Below are 24,445 nucleotides of genomic sequence, written 5' to 3'. Positions count from 1 at the left end.
GTGCATGTGACTACACATGCGTAACATTCGTTACCATACTTTTGTTTGTCTCATTACAAAAATTACTTTTCGAAAGGCATTAATACATGGCCACCCAAACTACAGCCCTCAATGGCATTTTGTGTGGCCTGCCTTTGTTAATGTAAAAACTAAAAGAACACATCACAGCCATAATAAAATTACAAAACCCCTCCACGTATGCAGAACACATCACAAATGCTAACCACGCCTACAGAGACATCAACACAGACCTGGAAATACTCCACATCCAACAAAAAAGCCAGAAACTAAATACACTAGAATAATATGAAATATACAGACACACTAAAACACACCCCAATGAAATTCTCAACACACAACTCAATTTCAGAACACATGCACTCTTTGACTCTACATTACACCACACGAACACACTCTCACAGGAAACGAAACAAGAGGCGCCAAGACCAACAACGACCATTTCTGAGAATGACCCATAAAAGGTCGAAAAATGTAAACCAGGTACGATAGAATTTAACACAAGATAGTCATATAATACATATTCCGAAGTGATACAGTGTTAAAAGTTATGTAATCAAGATGTATAAAAGCTAAAAATTGTAGTAGTGCTTTTAGATATTTATTTCTTGAACACTACTGTTTCAGCTTGCCTGAACTCACAGTGAAACCTGGCCTATCTTTTCCGTCCGAAATATTTAATATAAATTATTGTATGTATAAATTTATCTGTATTTCTATGAATTATCATCAGTATAACATATCACCCATAATCGACCATCATTTTAGTTACAGGCCTTTCAAATAATGTTTGGGGGTCTCTGGTCTAGAAGAATGGAAACACACCTCTAAATCATAAATACTGCCATCCTAAAGTAGTTTATAAAACGATAGCTGTGTAGTACTCACGTCGATCATAGCATATGAGTTAGACATCATGGCAATGAGCAGGTTCAAGAGCACGATCACATTGATCACTGAGTATGAGCCGAACATGAGGAGGCCCCAGAAGCGGGTGTAGCTCTTTATTCCAGTGAGCTCGAAGCTGTCAATTCCAACTCCTCCAAAACTGGCCCAGAACAGTGACTGCGATGACTCGAATAGACTGCGAGAAAGAATCAAAACATTAAACACGGACTTACCAGGGGCAATAGAGTTGCGTGAATAAATCTTAAGGAACCAATATAGATACAGGAAGTTATAAGAACAGGAAAACTGAAATGTACCTGAGATCAGGGTTTTCATTGGAATGTTATCTTTCATTTGGTAGTATTTTACAGACAGTGCCTACTATCTTTCGTACATATTCAGCTTATTTAAGGCAATACTTCATCTCATTTCTAAACATTTTTCGTACTCAAAGAACCTTTAAAAAAGGGAGGGGCTTCTCATTCTCTTATCCCTCTGTTTCACAGAGTGATAGGGCTGGACTCAGCTACTGATGACCTAGCATGCAGAATAATGGATGATTTCCTCGATGACTGAATCAACTATGTTCTTTCGGAGGATACCCTCAGTGTCTCTTAGTCAGAACTTGGTCTCCACTCCCTCCTGATTAACATTAAGGTCTCTTACCTTCAGATATGTCTTTAGGGAAGGGTTTAAGCCTCAGTCGCATTTGTCTCATTTTGCTACTCGACTTCTAAAAATGCCACAAACTTTGAATGTAAATGTGCAAAAATGCGACAACCACATTGGACTTCAGAAACGAAGATGGTAATGGAGAACATGAAATCTGAGATGTAAAAGAACTAATCAATTCTGGAGAATCTGAATTTAAATGAAATGCTAATGGGATGGGCAATGTTCGTAAAGGTATTGAGCAATAGATGTTCAGAAATGGATTTCAAAGAGTTGGTGCAATTCATGTAAGTTAAGTGAACAATTTCTTGTAATTGATTTTATATAATTCCATCGCATACTGTAAATTGTGAGCGAGGATTTAGTTGCATGAATCTTGTAAAAACTGGAATTAGAAACCGCCTTTCAGTAAAAAGAGTTAGCACTCTGCTAACAATAAATCTTGAAGGACCCACTCGTAAAGAATTTCAATGTTTAGAATACCCGTAAAATAACGTATTTTGATGTGATGTAAATTCAGCAGTAATTGATTCTAAACGTACCTACGTCTAATGATTTACTTACATAATTATATCTAGAGTGTGATAACATGGATTGAAAGTAATAAAACTCCAAGAAAAAATTACATAACTTTTTGTTTCTGCATACTTTATTAATTTTATCTTTCTGTATAAATATTTAGCCTATAATATTGCACAAAATTTTCCCAATTTGCACAAATATAATTTTTAATTTGTGCATTTTTGCGACAATTATTTATTTTCTAGCTTATACCCTGCTTTAGGGACATAGATTTATGTGTCGGAGAATATAAGTAACTAGTTATATTACGGTACTGGTTGTTCTGTATGGTTCTGAAACTTGTACTCACACTTTAAGAGAGGAACAGAGGTTAAGGATGTTTGAGAATAAGGTGCTTAGGAAAATATTGGGGCTAAGAGGGATGAAGTTACAGAAGAATGGAGAAATTTACACAACTCAGAACTGCATGCATTGTATTCTTCACCTGACATAATTGGAAACATTAAATCCAGACGTTTGAGATTGGCACGGCATGTAGCACATATGGGCGAATCCAGAAATGCATATAGAGTGTTAGTTGGAAGGCCGGAGGAAAAAAGATCTTTGGGGATGCCGAAACATAGATGGGAGGATAATATTAAAATGTATTTGAGGGAGGTGAGATATGATGGTAGAGACTGGATTAATCTTGCTCAAGATAGGGATCGATGGTGGGGTTATGTGAGGGTGGCAATGAACCTCCAGGTTCTCTAAAAGCCATAAGTAAGTAAGTATTTATAGAGCATAAAATTAGTGTAGCATGCTAGCAATGGGTAATCAAGATGTATCAGTATACAGGGCCTGATTTACAATAAAATTTCAGAGTCCCACAGCATAATTTTCTTCATGAGGCCCCTTCTTTTCATATATGACTAGGCCTGTCTCGTTTTATTTTAAACTAGCCGTACCCGTGCGCTCCGCTGCACCCGTTAGAAATAAATATAAAGTAATTACATAATTAAAATCGGACATTTGATCCAGGGAACATTCGTGTTTGATAGAAGGATAAATCGTTTAATATGTTACTTAATTTAAATTGCATCCAAATAATTAAAATGTGATCATTTTGGTCCAGAGACACTCATTTGGTGCAATGACAATTCCTTTAACATGTTTCTTAATTTTTATTACATGCAACCATAGCTTAATGAAGATTGACATCATTTAGATTTAATGTGTATATTTTATTTTACTTGTTATAGGTTTCCATTGAATTATGGTAATAACTTAATTTTAACCCTTGTTTTCTACGTATTCAGTAAATGGCGCTTGGCCCACTATGGTTCTGAACCCTTCAAATAACTTAAATTATATTATATTATGTTATATTATATTATATTATATTATATTATATTATATTATATTATATTATATTATATTATATTATATCATATCAGAAGTTACTGTAATAACATTATAGCATTATGTCCCTCTAGAGAAACTACACTTTCCAATGGTGAAATAATAATTAATTATAGAAATCGGTTAATTTAGCTTCCGATATTACTTCATACAAACACAGAAACCTTCTCTATAGGCTATCTTTCATAGCTTTCGATTGTTGCTGCCCAAGGCCCCTTATAGACGAAGTCATTTGTTTTTTAATTCATTACACGGCCTTAGATGGCAGTTATTTTAATTTTAAAACTCATTTATCTCATTAAATATCAGTCCTATCAAAATTTTTCAAGGAATAAAACTTATCGCAAATTATTTTTAAAGAAACTTTTGTTACAGTATGTAACATTTTTCACAAAAGTCAATAATAAGCGAGATATTTCGATTTATTTAATTCAGGCCCCCTTATAACCCCCCCCCCTTTTAAATAATGTATTTTGAATGCCATATAGCCTAAAATCTAAGTTAACGAACTTAATTTATATTCCAATTTTCATCGAAATCCGTTCAGCCATTATCGTGTGAAAAGGTAACAAACATACAGACAGACAGACATACAAACAAAAATTTCAAAAAAGCGATTTTCGGTTTCAGGGTGGTTAATTATATATGTTAGGACCAATTATTTTTGTAAAATCGAAAATTACCAGAAAAATTTCGTCTACAGATTTATTATTAGTATAGATTCTGTCACCTTCTCCTTTCACCACGTATTTAATTCTCTATTTTGAGGGAGATTAAAAATAAAGTGACCCCATAAGGTATCAGTGATTAAATGTGGCCACAAGACTGATTGTATTGCTTGTAGTACCTGTGACGTAATTTAGAAATTTCAAAGGAATGTTCATTTTTCCTAGATTCTGGTTTAGGCTTATACAAAAACTACCTTGACTCTCCACAATTCAATTACTCATAAAACACGAGGATGTTGATGAACTTCTAAAAAGTAGTTTATTTTGTTTAATCAATTCTAGTAATCAGTGTATTTACTGAGAGAACTTTAAGTACAATAGTTAAAAAAAAAATGCATATTCATATTTATAGAATTTATCAAGAGTAAATCACAAATCCACCTGAATCCATAGTACACATGCTTCGAGTTAACGGCACTTTCAGGAGAAAGAGGAGAAAAGAGTATAAATGGGGTTCAGAGTTTCACAAAATACACTCAAAAGTGAAAAAAGTGAATAAATATGCAGATTAAAGATAGTGTTTGGAATTTATAATGAATAATAAACTAAATCAATAATAACAAAAATCTTCTAAACACAAAAAGAAAGTAGTCATAACAATAGCAGTAATGATAAATACTTGTTACTCACTTGCCAAATCGCCTCCATTTCATACAAGCATCACCGTTGTTATCCCAATCAGGCAATCCTCCAGGCAAGTGATAACATTTCCTCTTCTCCATCTCAGCAAAGTACCACAACAACTGGTTCAAACCTGCACATATAACCATTTAGTAAATCAATATTCTTTTTGCAAGAGTGTTCTGGTAGGTATTTATAGGGCTGCCAGATCTCTGGGAGGTTCATGCTTGCCTGGTCTTTTAATTATTTTCTGAAATATACCTAGACAAATTAGTGCAGTACAGTTTTCTTTCATGGAAAAAAGAGAACTCTATAGCAGTGGTCATCAGGATATTGCACTCTCGGACTAGCATCTCTTACCCGCAGGACTCTCACAACACCATCATGCACCAATGGCTGCTCATGGGTATGCTGTCTCCCTATCCCTTCTGCACGACACATATTTTGTTGCACTCCTTGCACTCTACCCATTTCAGCGAATGCTAACGACCACTGATCTATGGAAAAGAAGTAAATCCCCACCCTCTCCCCCTATAGAAAAAAACTGGGTTAGTCTTAAGCTTTGTTCTGTGTACTCATATTAAGTTTCGAAGAGTAGTCATTAGTGCTTACTTATAATCGCCGCAGCAGCCGGAATAACGACCAGCGAGGCTTTGATATTTATAAGTCATTGCTTGTCGCTTGTGATTGTGGTTCTTTTAGTCCCACCGCTCCAATCATATTCTACAAAAAACTGTTGCCGCCAATGGCAATCCAGGATTGAATTTTGACGTGTACATATCAAGTCCACGTGGAGTAAGAACAATAATAAATAATAATAATAATAATAATAATAATAATAATAATAATAATAATATATTTTATTGCACCATCAATCATAGTCTTTTTTTAATTCTTATGTAATTGCAATGCAGTTTGGGGGTACAATAGCAAAAAAGATTGAATACCACTGCTATAATGTATACTGACGAAGGATACAGCTATGTTTTTTTTTTTTATCTTTTCAGAAGTTCAATTTAATACCTTTAAAACAAGTAAAATATGAAACATTATTACTTAATGTTAACGTCAACTTTATAAATCTGAATATCCTGAATATTTTCTATTGTTCCTTTGCAGATTTTGAAGAAAGAATTGACATCATTCTTTTGTAAAGTTTGTTAAAAGCGTACATTAAAAATATAGTATAGGTCTACTTACGAAAATAGAGAAGGAAAGTATAGAAAAGCATTAGAATATAGCATTTAGAGTTTGAAGGTGGTATTGGTATAATAATTTTGTTTTGCTATGAAAGCGATAATTATTTAAAAAAAATGAGTACCAGCACTTACCACATGCAAATGCAAAGAGCACAAGACTGTATATAAAGAAGAACTTGACAATATCAATAACCATCCTGCCGAGAGAGATCTGAAGAGGTCCAAGATGGGGGTTGATGGAGAATAAATGAACCAATTTCAAAGCACTGAAATAGAAATACAGTTACATCAATTAATATCACAAAATTCATGCTATAGTACTTCCTTCATTTCATTAAATATAAATATAAGAACATAATAAAGCATTAATATTTGTTGAAAATTATTATTGAAATTTTTACTTATATTTTACTACATTCAATGCACAAAAGTTATTAATTTTATTATGTATTGTCACTGCGCCTCCAAAATACGCTATTTGTTTTTAAAAAGATTTTGTAGGAGAAAGGAAAAAGCATTACTGTACCACATTTAATTTCCTTGATTTTGAAAGCTACTTTCAATGTAATTTCTCCATTTTTCTTGTAATTATTAAAATTATACTGAAAGTAGCTTTGAAAAAAAGGAATTAAAAGTGGAAATGCTTTTTTCTTTGTTCTGCAAAACCTTTTTAAAAACACATAGCGAATTTTGGAAGCACATCGACGACATACAGGTGGACTATATATCGTATATTATATACAGTAAAATCCCTCGTAACCGACACCCAAATAACCGGCAATACCAAAACAACGGCACTTTTGCCTGGGCAAAAAAAAAAAGTTTAAATCTGCCAGATTTTCACAATCTGGACCGTCAGTGTTGCCACATTAGGAAGTTCGCATGAACTTTCATTTTCAGTGAATATTCGAACCTAGATTTAGTCTATTATTTGTGTTGTGTAATGTGGTTTAATAAGAAAAATCCACACAGTTTTTATGTTTTTTCAGTTAAGAGCAAGTGATAGAGAAATAAGCTTCACATGGTTGCAGTTTCAACATTTGGCACCATAAAATACGAACTGTTTTTTTTTTTTTTGTATATACCGATATTTATTCAATTATCCAGCAAAATCTCATATCCGAAACTAGCCTGGTCCCTTTGATGCCGATTAAAAGGGATTCTACTGTATTATAAATCATTTTATTTACGAGATAAATGGTCCGACAGTATATTCAAAGCTACTGGTCATGATAATTGTCTCAATTAGCTCAAGTAGACCTTTTAAGCTCCCAAAAATTTTATACAGAAGCTTTCGATTTTTTAGCTTAATTCTGTACATAATTATTATTATTACACTGAACCAAATATTTTTGAATAAATATTGGTAGTTACTAATTTACTATATCGTTTAAAAGACCATAAGACCTATACTGTTCCTTCTGACATTATTTCTGTTTGAGAAAATTAATCATCATTGTCATGATCTTCCTTTCAAGTTCTTGGCCCAATAAATTCAGGTACCGGTAATATTACGATCTCCAACCATCATTTGTAAGGTACCAGTACTGTATTCTAACGGACCTTTTCTCTAGTGTACTGTAGCAATGAAAGGTATTCTGGAGTATTCCATTGTTTTTACATAATGATGATGATGATGATGATGATCAGAGACCGGAAGTTTAGGCATTATGAATCATTAAAATAGGCAGGCAAAAAGGCATCATAAATAGCTAAAATAGGCAGGCAAAAAGGCATTATAAATAGCTAAAATACGCAATAAAAGGAAATAACCAAAAACCTTGCACTATACCCAACCTTGCACTTTCTACAAAGGGATTTCGGCAGCAAGAAAAGCTTTACATAGGTCGAATGCAAATTGAGATTTTCGACTCGATGTTGCAATTACTGTTGGAAGCAAAGAAATCTTCTTCCCAGTAGCCTTGGAAAGTACATTTTTTTGTTTGGTTGTACTGATATATTGTGATATGAAATATTTAGCTTGCTACAACAACGTCGCAATGAAAACTGAAAGAAAAATAACCGTTAAAAATAATGTTAGACCTGCACTCATTGTTGCCTTTTCAAATAAACACAAGCGTTAATTAAAATGCTTACTGTTATACATTTTTGCACAGCAGCACTCATTGTTGCAAAGAGAATATGAACTGACTGAAAGACAATAATATACATTCGGTGAAGTCACTTGCATTGTAGCGGTTATAAAATAAATTAAAATATACCTGTAGGCAAGTTTTAATAATAAATAATAGATAAATAATCAAATAAAGGCAAAAAAGCATCTATTTTGTAAATTAGGCATTTATATTAAAAAAAGAAAGGCAGAAAAGGGCAATATAAGAATGTGTATCTGTATAATTCATACAGATTTACTTTCAAAATGAAAATAGATTCAACACATTTAAAAAGGCATTCTACCAAAGTTCGAGTCTCACGATGATGATGATGATGATGATGATGATGATGATGATGATGATGATGATTATGATGATGATGGACTAGTCCAAAGACTGCTCAACAGTGTAGACAATCCATACAGATGTTGAGTGATAGTTCGAAATATGAGATAAATTAATTCTGAACATGAATGCAAAGCCGAAAATCATTATCACAGACTGATCACCATCAAAGTCTGAAATCTCATACCTGAAAATGTTGGCAGCAGCAAACAGTCCCTCGGCTATGAGCTGAGGGTCGAATGCATCCCACTGTTCCCGGGGGATGTAGGCTGTTCCAGGGTCAGCAGAGATCTCTCGAGCCTGCTGTATATATGCAGCGATGCGGAGGATTGCCACACATACGTACAGAGAGTTGCGAGTAAAGTCTATGAAGTTCCACATGTTGCGCAGATAACTTCGGATTCCTTCCACGAAGATCTCCATTGTTTCCTCCCATATGAACCCTGAAATTGTCATACTTCATTTTTTCATCATTGTTTTCTTTGAAGTAATAGATATTGCCCATTGAAAGTCATTTTTACTTTTTAATAAATCAGTTGTGACAAGAAACATATGTTATGAACAGAAATTTGTAAATTAAATTAAATTATAAGGCAGTACAAAACAACAATATCAACATGACATGGATATCATTTTCCATAGGAAATTTATGATTACATAAAAAGTACTTAACAAATTATAATAGAGCAGTAGAACATCTTTCACGATTTCATTACTTTGGATACAACACAACATATGACAAGAATGAAGACATAAACAAGAAAATTAGAAAATTCTCAAGTACCAGACATGCAATACAATTATCAGAATACTAAAAGGTGGACAAGACACACACAGTTGAGATTTAACTGTATGTTTTCAATAAATGTTTTTTCGTATAACAATAAGATGTGAACGCTGATTAAGTCAGCACATCTCTCAGAATACAGGAAAATAAAAAAAGATTATGATTTTGAAATTGATAAAAGAATATACAAAATCATTATCATCATAATCATTATGTCCTTCACGTGTTTGACTTAGTGGATTCGTTAAGATCTCATGCCAGCGTTTTCGTGGTCTTCCCAAATTTCTCCTTCCTCTTGGCACATACGCAAGAATTTGTCTAGGCCATCTAGTGTGATACATCCTTTCGACATGTTTCTTCCACTGAAGTCTGTATTGTTGAATAAAATGAACAATAGGATCTATTTTTAGTTCTTTCAGTATGTTTTCATTTTTACGGTGTTTGAGCAGTGAGAATCCTGCTGTACTTCTCAAACCTCATTTCAGCTGCTGTTAACCTTTCCTCCATATACAGCATTGGAAAAAATTACATTTAAATCTTTTTTCTCAATACGTCACTAGTTAAAAAAGGAAGATGTATTGTTATGTCTATGAATACGATTTTCTTGCTTATTCATCTAAAATAATGTACCAGTACAATCAAGTCACAGTGTTATACTGTTACCTACCAAGGACATATACGACAACAATCCATTCAAGAGGCGAAGGACCATTTCCTCGCTGTTTCTGAAGCTGTTCTGCTAGAGCTTTTCTCATACTCTCTGTGCCAAACAGTTGTATCACTTGCACTTCAGCTCTCTGGGACACCAAGATGAGAATCACTGCAAATAGACAAAAAAAGTTGGATTACATGTACCTTGTGTGGATTTTTCAAGGATATTTGTTTTTTGTGATAACTTATCAAATTTATTGAGGGCAAAATTTTGAATATTGATATATTGATTACTAGGGGACGGATGTTGATGACCTAAAAATCTACTTAAAATTATCATTAAAATGCCCTTAAACTGATGGAAAAATGACATGAAATTAAAAGAAAATGACATTTAAATATTATTGACCATACTCACACCACAACTTCTTAAAAATTAGTCACCTTGTTTCAATGACTGCCCTGCAAATCTCGGAGAGAGGAGACAACTTCCTGGAATTTAGCTACGATAAAGGAAAAGAAAATGCAACAAAATGAAGGTTTTAAGGAAAAACTATAAATTTTAATTAGGGTTTACAATGTGTTTTAATCAAGAGTGGTCGGTCAAAGTCCTCACTTAAACTAAGCTGTTTTCAAGCATTTTATATTACTTCCGTTGTGTGAAGTCAAGCCTTCAGTGGAATGAGGGATGGACTTTAGAGTCTATTCCAAACTATAAAACTCAAACTTTACTGTTATTCACTTATTCAGTAGATAATTACTACTGACCTATTTGCTTAGAAAATAATTTAACAAATCTATCGGTAAAGAAGAAAGTAAAATCCATTCCAAATGATCTAAAAGTTCTTCAAAGTATTAAAATGACTAAAAAATGCCGAAAAAATATTAAAATGACCTATTAGTTCAAAAACGTCAAAAAATGAAATATAAGAAATTATTTTTTTACGTTGATATTAACATAGAAAATATTTCTATATTAATAGGCATCGTCCTAACGTGAAAAGTAAGAAGATTACTTTTCATCAACATCCATCCCCTATTGATTACTATTGGTACTTTCCAAGAATAATGAAACAACGCAGAAAATATTATAAACCCATGTCATTATTAACAACATCAATCATCAACTAGAAGCGAAGATGAACGAACATGTGAGTGCAGCTCCAACTAGCAGTAGCCAATGTAGAGTGTAGTGCTACACCAGAACACACCACATTCAATTTTTCATCATGAAGAGGTGTCTCATACATGGCGTAAGGATTCTTACTAGATCAGATATGCCAGTGGTGATACTCAAAAAGTTTAACAACCAGTTCTCTCATGTGTACCTATGTTAAACAAATACGGTATATGTCCATGGTAATTGCAAACATTACCTAGAATTAATTTAACAACCGGTTCGTCCAAACTGGCCGAATATCACCACTGAAATATGGGTAATCTCTTAAAACCCATAATTTATAACCAGACTTTTAAATTAGTGAAATTTTGGTCCACTACCTAGCATGTGTTAAACACAAACCACGGAGAAAATTACAAAACTGTAAGTATTACACACTTACTTTATAAAATCTTTTATAGTAGTAGTAGTAGTAGTAGTAGTAGTAGTAGTAGTAATTTATTCACCATAAAGATTTTTACAAATCATGGCTTCGTCAATCTTATTTCTAAGTCTTAATCTAGTTTCTGATTATACTATGGACATATTTATGAATTTGTAGCTTTGTTATTGCAGGACATCTGCTGACATGATACAATTACACATTAGTGGGCACTTTCTGCAAGGTCTAAAGACATAAATTCCTCTACAGTATATGACATATGATGCAGCAGCAACCTGTTGACCATGCTTTTAAACTTCTTTTGTTTACTTCTTATTATGGAGCTTGGAATTTTATTATACATATTTATGCCTCTATGTAAAATACTTTTAAGACTTGTGGTTATTCTATGAGTGGACAAATGGATATGACTTGATGTTCTTGTTTGATACATGTGGTAGTCTGAATTCAATTTGAATTTTGCTTTGTTTTTATGAATGAAAGACACTGTTTCTAGAATGTATATACAAGGTACTGGCAGAATTTTGAGTTCCTTAAAAATTTTTTTACTTTGCGACCTTATAGGTGCTTGTTTCATAATTTTTATAATTTTCTTCTGTAGCTTAAAAATTTCCGTAATTTTGCTTGTTGCGCCCCATAATGGTATATATAGTACGGATTATCCGATTTTTCGATTAACCATTCAGACCACCACCTTCATTACCACGAATAAGAGAGATTATACTGTATATATGTACAAAAATACTCACAAAGGAAAAAGAGATAAGAAGATGCATGAATAAGAAATTTCATGAATGGCTTTCTCATCAACTTCCCAGTAGGAGTGTTAGGTGCGATCATGTACAGCATGCAGTAGAAAGGGAACAGCAGCGCCACACGTGAGATTTCCATCAACTTCTGCATCACAGGCTTCCGACGAAATCCTGGCAGCCCTTCATACCAGATGGTTGCTAGTAACTGTTGAATATTGGGATGGGCAACAAACTGAAAGAATTGTGACATACTGGTACATGTTTTATATTGTGTTACGAGTTACTATAGGCTACTACATACAAAAGAACTGCTGACGTTGTACAGTACTATATCTCTTATATGGCTTCACTAGATTTTATACTCTAGATTGAAAAACAATTGGAGCACCAAGAAATAATTATATTTATTGTATTTCAGTGCTACACTGCTATCAAAAAGAATTTGTAGGAAGCATCTTAGGCCTACCTCTTTTTATTTTGTACGTCGGAAATTCACTATTCTTCAAGACTGCTTGTAGATAGTTGCATTGCAATTAATTTTTCAATGTTTTTATAATTTTTTGAGATACCGGTACCTACTTATATGATTTATTGTATCTGGCCATCGTACCTAAAGTAAATAGCCTATATTGCAATGCTATGATTAGGCAGTCAGAGTGAAGTAGAATAGATACTTATATCAGTATAAGACTTATACTGTATTATAGGCCTACTGTATATTTAAACACCTCGCGAAAGAAGTTTCTCATTATTGTGCAGAATTTTGACAGCTTGGAAAAGAAAGTTACGGTACTAATTATAATCTATGCTGTAACCTAAAATTCAAGTAAATCGATATCTTCTCTTAAAAAAAAAAAAACATTAATTCAGAGCAAATACTTTTCAAATGATGTACTAATCATATTTTCCTCCAAGCTTACAAGCAAACGTTCTGATGGGGGCAGATAAAAAAGTTAAATTTTTTTCTTCCACCATGTTAATAATGTCGAAAGAAGTGCTTATACAAATTTTGTCCACTCGACCACAATTACGAGGCCTTCCAGAAAGTGATTTTCCTAGGGGCCATTTATAGAAAAAAGCACAATTCCATGGAAATATTTACCAACATATCCCCCACTGGAACTGAGACATTTGTCATAAAATGACATCAATTTTTGTGTCGTAGAAGTCAGCCACCTCAGATCAGAACCAGCATTTGACTGCGTCTGCACCTCTGTCTGTCGATCCCACGATATGAGAAATGTCTCAATTCCAATGGAAAATATGTTGAAAAATAGCTCAACAATTGTTGCGTCTGTTCCAATAAATTTGACCTATGAAATTTTTTTTTCTGTTAACGGCCCCTGGCGAACTTATTTTTTTACAGCCCTTGTAATTGCGGTCAAGTGGCCAAAATTTGTATAAGCACTTCTTTTGACATTATTAACATGGTGGAAGAAAAAAAATTAACTTTTTTATCTGCCCCCATCAAAACGTTTGCTTGTCAGTGCAGCTGAATTTAGTGTAGAACATCAGTTACTGAAACTGATTCAGAGTTTGATATATGAAGCACTACCTAAAATATCCCAGAATTCGAATATCCCGCGCAAATCTGTAGTGATACGAACCTGGGCCGCTAGATATATCTTGGTGTATCCTTCAAGCATTAGTCTGCCAACTTGCGTCTTAGTGCATATGTATCAGAGTTTTGGCGTTGTTCTTTATACCATGTTTTTTTGTTTTTGCGAATTTCGCAATGGTTGTTATTAAGGAGCAAATAATTTGCATTAAGTTTTGTTTTGAGCTCAAAAAAACTTCGGCTGAAACTTACTGCATCCTAAAGGAACTTTTTTGTGAGTAAGCTTTAAGACAAGCAAGGAAAATTGTGTCGTTTAAATGTTTCAAAGATGGCCGATTATTTGTGGATATCTAGATGATATTGATTTTACTGAGCTGTCTTGAGATGTATAAAGGTAAAAGGCCTGAGATGTGGAAGAACACAAACTGGATGTTATACTATGACAATGTCCCTACACACATCTTGCTTGTGATAAAAAAAATAGCATAACCACTGTCCTCCACCCTACTTACTCGCCTGACCTAGATCCTGTGACTTCCATCTTTCCCTAAAATAAAAAACTCAAATTGAAAAGTGTGTGTGTTTTGACTCCACTGAAGAGATCCAAATGGAATCGCTAGCAGACTTCAACAAGTGCTTCCAAAAATGGGAAAATCATTGGCACTACTGTATACATGCCCAAGGTGATGGCAGAAATTAGGACTTGAAGTATAAAGTATTCGATTTTTTACGAGCAAATTCTTGGATATTTTGAGTAGGACTTCGTATGTGTGATAGGCTGTAAGTACTGGTACCGTAATTTATTTTAAATTTTATTTTGAATTGTAATTTATTGTTTCTCTTTCTGCTACCATTGGTATCAATCTGAACAGAATCTTTAATTTTTATTAATTTAGTGAATTTTATTGTTTTCTGAGATCCTGTTACTGTCTATGCCATTAGTCCTTTTGCTTACTTACTAGATTGTGTTGCCTTTGCAATAGTGAAAGTAATGGCCCCTTGTTCTTTTGAAGATAGTGCATGAATGATCTAAGTGGGCAACCATTATGAATTACCGTACGTTCTAATATTCGCTTTAATATTTTCTGCTTAATAATAAACTTTCTATTTAGATCTAGTATATAACTGCGGGCAAAGTACCTTCTTTTGTTTGTAGTTGATAGCAAGCTCCAAGCGTGTCAGCTTCATGTGTTCACCATCTTCATAAGGGGGAGCATCAGGGTCATGATTTAGGATGATGGCGAGTTCCTGGGAACTCCGAGACTGGTGAAGAAGATCCACCGCAAACTGCTGGCACTGGCGTCGCAGTTCCTCAAATCACAAAAAATATATTTATAGTTTACATACCCTGATAAGCAAACTATCATAGTTCATGGAGATCAGCTATGGTCGTCTTAAAAAGCATCTAAATAGAATTGGACTTTCAACATCTATCTACACCAGCTTTATTTACAATGCAACCAAAGAGAATGACCACCTACTGCACTGTAGAATCTAAATATAGAGCGGCAAGAGAATAAGAGGGAAGTGACTTTGCGAGACTTTATTTGGAAGTAAAACAACAACAGTTTAATAAGCAGAATTGTATTTATCGATTTTAATTCCTATTAACATTCTTTTTCTTCCATTTCTATTCAACCATCAAGTCTCATTTTTGCTCTGTTTCCTACTTTATGTGATAGAGGACTCTGTAGTTTTGCTAAATGTTCTGCACAGATATCTCTAGTCTCAATCAAGGCATTGACATCTGACCATGAGGAACAGCTGTCTGATAAATTTTACTGGGTATACTTCCGTCATAAATTTACAGAACTCTTGTCCTTACTTCAATTGATTGATCAATTTTAATTTCTATTAATATTCTTTTTCTTCCATTTCTATTCAACTCAAATAGGTACCATCCAGTCTCAGATAGACTACTATTTATTAAGTTGTTATTATATTCAGTCTCATGTTTTGCTCTGTTTCCTACTTTATCTGACAGAGGGCTCTGCAGTTTTGCAAGATGTTCTGCAGAGACATCTGTAGTCTCAATCAAGACATTGACATCTGACCATGAGAAACAGCTGTCCGATAAATTTTACTGGACCTATTTCCGTCTTTTATATGTCATACATTTACAGAAATCTTGTCCATACTTCTCTTCCAAACGAAATGCCAAGGCTTCCATAAAAATCCATCGCCCTCGTCTCAGTTTGAATCCATGAATGTTTTGAATTCGATGATAAATACGGTATGGTATCAGTTACTGTACCCATTTTACCACGAAGAAAGACTAGTGGTGGTGATTAATAATAATAATAATAATAATAATAATAATAATAATAATAATAATAATAATAATAATAATAATAATAAATCTTTTGACAAATCTTTTCGTGATATCATATGAACGAAAAATCCGATTGGGACATTCAGAGCTCTTCTAATTTGAAGTATTTCCCAAAAACATGAGATTTTTGAAGAGTGATAGATTTACAATCGCATGATACAGTAGACCTGCAGAAGTCTCTTCACTCTGCTGATATCTCATACAAATAGGAAACAATTAGGTTACTCATTAGGTTACTGAATCTTTGGTGCAGTTATGTACTGTACATAATTTTTCAATTCAACTGCTTCTGTTATGTGAACAAATGTTGTAATGTTGCCATCTGTTTGCTTTTATTTATATGAATATATCTAAAAAACCTATCGCTAAAAGAACTTTACAAATTTAAAAACACAGAATAATAATTTTATGAACAACAGAAATAACAAAATAAAAAAAAAGAAGTGATAAGGGAATGTGCAGAGTATACTGTAATAAAGTATGTCAATGTTTAGGTGGTTTCTTAGATTTCTTAGTTGATAGACTGCTTTATTTAATTTCTTTGAAGTAGAAGAGGCATGGAAAATCTAAGAGAAGGAGCTGTTATTGTGTAAGCCTAGAAATTTGGTGGTTTCAACAAATTATAAAGGTTTTTTGCAATAACTATGCATCAGAATTTCCAGTGCCCTTTGGGATACATTTTCGTGTGCATCATTTCTGAATAAACAACTATTCACTACCGAATGTAAATAAAATTTTATTCTTTACTAAGTATACCGGTACATTCTTTATGTGACCAATCTTCATTCATATTAATAGTATATCAGATGATCAGACATTATTGTAAATGCTGGCAGATGTTCAACTCACCATGTAATCACTCTTGCTTTCCTGCTCAGCGAAAGCCAAGTTACGAAGTTCCCAGGAGAGTTGAAAGGCCGTAAGGATGGGGTCGTTAGATGAGAGAGCAATCAGAGAAGGACTTGCCAGGGCTCGATATTCGTTAAGCCTTGACACAGAGAAGCGCAGTGAATCTTCCTGAGATTCACGGATGCATTCATCACAACCACACCTGCAGTACAGTTGATTGTTGATATGAGATTGTCAGAAAATAATGGTAATAATAATAATAATAATAATAATAATAATAATAGGCCCTAATAATAATAATAATAATAATAATAATAATATAGTAATAGTAATAATAATAATAATAATAATAATAATAATAATAATAATGTACACGTTTTTGATATTGTTGAAGTCTTAAAAACTGGAGATTGAAGAAAAATAAGTTACAAATTAATTGGTAGATTAAATTATACTAAATAATAGAATAATAACGATTACTGGGAACCACACGTATGTAGGTATAGATTAAAATATGCAAAAAACTGAAAATAACGATTATAGGTCTACAAAGAATCATGTAGAGCTACTCTGAAAATCGTTACAATTAAATACCGGTACATATAGGCATATACAATAAAATTCTTTAATCATTATCCAGATGCCTTTCTATTAGTGATTTAAACATTGAGTGAGTGAATGAATGAGATCAAGTAGTGAAAAGATTGATAGAGTGAAAGAGTATCTTAAAGGCTTAAGGCGGATGTGTGAATGAGAGAATGAGATTAGCAACTGAAAAAGCGATTAATGTGGGTTGAGTAGTTGTGCAAGTCTATTACAGTAATAACTAATAAGTGAGAATAGGGAGAAAGAAATTGGCCAGTCTACCCCATTATCTCCTGGCCTAATTGCCTCATAAGTGGTGCCTTCTTGGTATCACTTCTGAGGTTCAGACCTGTCTTCGGACAGTTGACTAAACAACAACAAGAGTGAGTGAGAGATTAAATGAGAGAATGAATGATTTAATGATGAAGTGAACGACAGAATAAAATACCTATCAATTGGAAGAGTGAGTGAGTGAGTGAGTGAGTGAGTGAGAATGAATTATTAAATCAGTGAGTAAGAGCAATATTGTGTGTGAACGAGAAGTTGAATGAGTAAATAATTTAGTGAATGAGCTGAAAAAACTAATATGTGAGTTCGTGATTTTTACATACATAGGTTAATAATTGGTAGGCAAGAATTCATAGTTTTGTAAAGCAGTGCACATTTTAGTACCAGCATGTTACAGAAGTCAATAATTTAATCATGACTTCATTGCATTTTTAATTGTGCTATGATTCTGCATATCATTTGTCATATCATAGGCCTATAGCTTTTATTCCTCCTAAAAGTGGAGTACCGGTACCAGTACTATTATTAGGAAATGAAAAGAGAGACACAAAAGAAAAAATAGAAATGAACAGTGTCAAAAATGTAGGCTACTGTATGCATTTGAAAAGTTTTCAGTATTTACTTTTAACTGTTATGAGTTAATTCTTTTATTTTTATGACAACAGTCTTACATCAATATGTAGCCTATTTGAAATCTCATGCAATTGTCACGAAAAAGTTTAATAAATTGATACCAATAGAAAGTGACAAAGCCATTGTAATGATTTTTCGTAGAAGTTCGTAGAATAAACTTCTGTCTTGTTGAAAATGTCTGAACAACAGCAGCAACATGTGCTTACTGTACTACTTACTTAATGTCGTGTGGCATTGGAAGAGTTGCCCCTCTGTCCAACAGAATCTTGAGGATCTCATAATTATTTCTGTGGGCTGCCAGAGTCAAGGGTGTGATGTCTGGACTGAAAGTTGCGGTATTCCAGTCCACCTTCTGCCAACTCTGCAAAGGAATGGTAATGACTTGCAGATCTGAAGTCATATCATGCTGTGGATATTGCAGAGAATCAGAAAATGGTGGTGGTGATGATGACAGTGGGGCAGTGGTACCAACAGAGGTAGTAGTGCTGCCAATGGAAAATTACACGTGTTTCTTAGACTCAGATGTTCTTTTTAGTGTGGCTCGAACTGTGACCTGTTACTCAACACACTGGAAGGCATCAGTTGACCCATCAACACATTAAAAAATTAAAATTAATACAGTTCAGTACTTCGTAGACAATTTCATTAAATTATTATTATTATTATTATTATTATTATTATTATTATTATTATTATTAAATCTAATTATTATTATTATTAAATCTAATTATCCAAATAAACTTCCTAAAGCCATGCTTCAATATCGTTCCCGAGGTAAGAGATCTTTGGGCCATCCAAAAAAAAAAGATGGGCCAAGAATGACTCTCTCAGGCTATAATAGGTCACGGGCCTTATACTTGTTTGGATGATGATGATGATGATGATGATGATGATCTAATTATCCAGTAGGAGATAAAAATGTTTTATATCAAAGATTGTTGCGCCATTATTATAATAATTATGTACACACAACCAAATGGTCTACTCTAGGGATGTTGTTATTTAAAACAGGTCTGAACCTCACAAATGATGTCAAGAGGGCACCACTTATGAGGCAGCTAGACCAGGAGATAATGGGATAGGGTGGTCTGTTCATTTCCCCCTCCATTGCATACATCGCTGACTAGCTGCATATTACACTAGTCAGATTTGAGACGCATACAAACAATATTGTTCTTCCTGTGATACATGTTCCAGGCTTATGTGAGGGCGGCAATGAATCTGCGGCTTCCTTAAAAGCCATTTGTAAGTGAGTAAGTAAGTGATACATGTTCAGTGAGATGTACTGCCTGATAATAAATGTACATATCAGCCAGAACCTCAGATGACACTCTAAGAATATTTAGTGATATATTTTTACTAATGGTGGATACTTGACTGTTCATCGTTGATACATAATTTGAAAGCGGTTTAGAGAAATTTTATACATAAAAAGCATAATTACATTAGTGTGGGCTTTTATTTAAAAATAAACTTAAGGTGTGGAAAATTGTTTGTTGTTGTTAATTTGTTTAAGTTGTTAATTTGTTAATAATTGTTGTTATTATAATTTTCAAATTATCAAAAAATCCCCTAATGTTAATAGAGCGAATACGTATTTATCACAAACAATTTCAGGTATAATGACAGAGAAAAAGATCGCCATTACTACTTCCTTAACTCTTGATAATAGAAGATATAAATAATAAATATGAAGGCCTCTAGAAGAAAAGATTGGGAAGATGTTCAAGATCTCACAGTTCAAAGGAATCTTACATTAACGGAATCCAATCAAGAAATGGATTCAGAACATCTCAAAATCTGTGCGTCAGTGGCTAACCATGACAATATCTTTGAAAAATATTGGAGTGCAAGAGGTCAAATGACTTTATTGTCAAATGCCTGGGATTAGAAAACAACAACAACATTAACGGAATCTGCTATTTTACATATGCGATATTATGCACAAATTGATAATAAGCAACAATTAAGACAAATCGTCGTTGTTCCTGCAATGTGTAAAATATACAATTTTTCAGTAGGAGGAAAAAAACACATTAATTCATCCTATGGCAGCCGTACATAGGGGATTGTGAATTCTTACATTTTCGAAAGAAAGAAATATAATTACATATAGGAGATTTTATTATTTGCTGTATCACTATTTAAGCTATTTAATAGAGCAAAAATCTGAAAATCGATAAATATGTCACATAGGAGTTATTGCAGGAACAACGACGAAATACATTTGAGAAGGCTTATCCGCAAGTTAAGTTTCTAGATGGGACCTGCATTGAAAATTCAAGATCAAAGCTTAAATCCGAGTAGAGTACTGCAATTTTGAATTTTATCTGCTTCATGTTCGAATGAAACTTACATACGGATCCCCTTCTTTGTGGATGAGTTCTTCATGCTCCAAAAGAAGTTCAGCTGCTTCGACGAAACCCACATCGATGGAATGCAGCAGTGCGTCCTTGGTCTCTACTCCCATCACTACGAGAAGCTCCACCATCTCCAAGTTCTCTCCATCGATTGCAAGAGACAAGGCTCCCCTTCCAAGGGGATCCACACAGTTCATGTTGATGTACTTCCTCCGGTGGGCTAGCTGCAGCATCCTGTTGGCATGAAAACGAAGTCAATTGAGAAGATGCAAATACTATTTGGCAAGGAGATAAAATCACCCTTTTCCGAGAAACACAGGTTCGTTTTTCAAACTTTAATGAACATACTATCATATACTGGGTGTTCATTTCAAAGTGTGTCATGATGTCACTGTTGTGAGTCAGCGATTTGAAGCGAGTTTCAGCTTTTATGTCAGAAAAGTTGCCTATTATTCAAGGCGTTCAATCTGAACTTGAGAACATGTACGGTATAACTTGAACGTCGTAGCAACAGATGGCGATCTGTACTGTCTGTGTGCTACCATAACCTCTTCCGAACTGTATTTTGGGCGGGCAAATTGTACGCAGGGTATTTGTTATCATCGGTAATGGCAACATTCCACAACAAAAATCAAATGCTCCGTGTCCATGTTGACTGTCGAAGTTAATGTCAACAAATACGTAAGTAATCGTCTTAACCCTCTCCCCATAAATAAAAAAAACTCACTACAGTACATGTTTCCAAACAGTTCACATTCCTGCCACTACCGGCAATACCGTACATTTCGGTAAGTACTCTTCAGAATGAACGCCATACTTGCCAGGCAACTTCTCTGGCACATAGGTAATACGCCTTTGCGGAAGTGTAGGAAGATTGAATTCTCTAGGCTCATCGGCTAGCCACATGACGGTATACAGCGAGCCATGAGACACTTTGAACTGAACACGCAGTACTGTATTGTTATTGTTTTAATGAAATTTCTGAATTCATTAATTCTGATTGGCAATGACTTGTGACAAAATATTTTTAGGGTAATTCCCGAAGTAGGAATCATGCCATATACCATTTAACCGATAGTTTTTGTGTTTATTGTATTCGTGAACATTGACCCTAAATTTTCGAGAGATTATCATGCTCACACATTAAAAGGACGATAAATTCTTAAGAGAATTAAAATTCCATGGCTTCTTTCAGGAAGAAAATAAAGCAGCCATGTAAAAGAAGTCTGTCCCCAAGTGAGAGAACTGTAGACGATTTACTGTTCAATTGTTTCTTACTGCCCAAGCACTCTGCTTTTTGCGAAAATGTCTCTGCAAGCCAACCTACCTATCAGATGTCTATATAGAGCAGGTTGCAGAATTTCCTAGCAAACAAAGAATGGGCATAAATCAATACACTGCAGTGTATCTGGGGTTGGATAATCTACAGTTAAAGAAGGCATGAACTAATCTTAATCAAATCAGATATATTGTAGGCTACCAGTACTATTTAGGTGAATACAGTCAACTTCGGTTATAGTGAACCTCTGCGGACCAGCATATTTCGTTCACTATATCTGAGGTTCACTAAAACCGAAGTGTCTGTTTTTATACTACTGACTGACGTTGCTATACATACAGTATTAATGCTCGTTTGGGTCATACCACGTTCAATATCAGTACACTGTACTAATGTTCGCTGTATCTTCCAACATATACAGTACACTTTATGCTTTGACATCCTGATGATCACAGTTCGAAACTTGAATCTAATCTGGCCATGTAGGTAGTAGGCACTGACCGATTTCGCACCTCTTCCCATTAGAGGTATGCTACTGTGTACTTGGTCTTGGAATTTCCCGGGGTTTACTTTTACAAAGATGCGGGAGGAAGGGTTGAGGACCATTATACTGTAATCCTTGTATTTACCGTTTGATCATCACTCTACTACCTTTCAAAAACGAAAACTTTCTCTTCCTATTCTTCTAATAACCTCTTTTAAAGAAGTCAGAAATAATACTTCCTTTATCCCTCACTGCATATTATTCTCTTGAACATGTTTCAAACTGTCCAGGAAGCTGAACAAACCCTTTGTCTTTCAATGCACTTAAGGAGTAGAATGTTTGAGATTTTGTTCTGAACATATTCTTGGAAGTTTATAGGAGAAAGGGTTTCCTAAATTACTATTTTGGCCATTTCAAAATTACATTTTCTTGGGGAAGTTATAGTTTTAGGTTCACTGTAACCGAAGTGAGGGTTCATTATAAACGGAAATATTAAAGTGTGTACTTTTTAATGGATGCAGGTCAGGACCGATGATTTAGGTTCACTATAGCCGAATGTTCACTATAATCGAGGTCCTATATCCAGAGCTGACTGTATATTCGAGAGAAATTGCAATGTGCAACCTGGCTCTCGGCTAAGCCAGAACAGGTGCGAAGGCTTAGGCCTGCTATTTATGATTTGCAAATAGGCGTATTTTACAATGACGTGTTCCACAAACATCAGAAGTCAACTGTAGGTGGCCCTAAATTAAGTGTAGGCCTAGTCATCTTGTTATCAATTTTGGTGTACCAGCCTGAGTGTCCAGATCTTGACTGCATTTTGATTTTGATACCGTACTTAAAGAAAGATTTTATACTCGTATTTTAGCTGAAAAACATTTCTTCTGTGTTAGTGAGAAGTAACCATTCGTCTGAGAAATAAACAGGTTCCGGTTTATTTTAATATTAAAATCTTCAATGATATAAGTACCTATGTGTGTTTGTGCCTTTCTATTTACTATTTCTCGTAATCTGTCTGTTCAAAAACTTTACGATTTGCTGCTCAATAAGAGGATATGATGTGTCAGTATTAGTACCTGAATACTGTCCATTTATCCAATGCTAAGATTACTGACCTTCTAACATTGCCCACGTCCCCCCGTTCCACTGCCAGAAGATATTTCTTCTCTTCCAGGGTAAGAGGTTTGGGCAAGTTAGGCATGACAATAGGGCCTTGCGCAATCCCTGGTCCCTCGATCTCGAGGCTCACCTGTAACATATTTTGCCGTGTTAATGTTATTATTGTTTTTGAGGCAATTTCTCTATCTATGGTACCTGTACTCAAATGCATCTTAACTTTACTTGGCATAAAAATATTCTCACCCACAGTGTTGTCATCCATCATCATCATCATCATCATCATCATCATCGTCATCATCATCATCATCATCACAACTATCATCACAGTTGGGACCGTTTGTCTGTTCCAAATTTACTTCCTTAGTGTTTCCAGGATTGTTCATTATCTTTCCTTATATGTTTTATTATATTCTTTTGCAAGCATTATATATACAGTCTAGGTTCAATTCTTTCCACATGTTTATACAATTCATGTCCATAATTCCCAGTTTCTTGAAGAAATTTTTTTATGTTATATTAAGGAGAAACCTATGACAAGAGTGACGCAGTTAAAGTGAATGTCTGAAAGAATGGAATTGGTTTCAAAATTTATGCTGTATATAATCCTTCAAGTAATAAACCAGATTTTCCATCTATAGGCCTACATTACAGTAGAAAATCAATTTTCTTGGGAGACTTCAATGCCCATTCTTCTAAAT

At 34.2% G+C, this 24,445-nt stretch overlaps 1 protein-coding gene across 1 annotated transcript in view; it reads right to left on the bottom strand.

Moving 5' to 3' along the window:
* Positions 1–24,445, bottom strand: part of trpl (transient receptor potential-like) — a 47,260-nt gene that overhangs the window by 17,270 nt on the left and 5,545 nt on the right. The window contains exons 3-13 of the mRNA XM_069839985.1: positions 23,744–23,877; positions 20,862–21,099; positions 18,724–18,866; positions 17,000–17,201; positions 14,959–15,129; positions 12,258–12,492; positions 9,963–10,115; positions 8,696–8,951; positions 6,182–6,315; positions 4,860–4,983; positions 907–1,102 (exon numbers count right to left, since the gene is read on the bottom strand). Coding sequence (XP_069696086.1) covers positions 907–1,102; positions 4,860–4,983; positions 6,182–6,315; positions 8,696–8,951; positions 9,963–10,115; positions 12,258–12,492; positions 14,959–15,129; positions 17,000–17,201; positions 18,724–18,866; positions 20,862–21,099; positions 23,744–23,877 — 1,986 coding nt within the window. The remainder of the gene's footprint in view (positions 1–906; positions 1,103–4,859; positions 4,984–6,181; positions 6,316–8,695; positions 8,952–9,962; positions 10,116–12,257; positions 12,493–14,958; positions 15,130–16,999; positions 17,202–18,723; positions 18,867–20,861; positions 21,100–23,743; positions 23,878–24,445) is intronic.

This window comes from Periplaneta americana, chromosome 11, assembly GCF_040183065.1.
Source record: "Periplaneta americana isolate PAMFEO1 chromosome 11, P.americana_PAMFEO1_priV1, whole genome shotgun sequence".
NCBI lineage: Eukaryota > Metazoa > Arthropoda > Insecta > Blattodea > Blattidae > Periplaneta > Periplaneta americana.
This window is presented reverse-complemented; position numbering and strand designations above follow the sequence as displayed.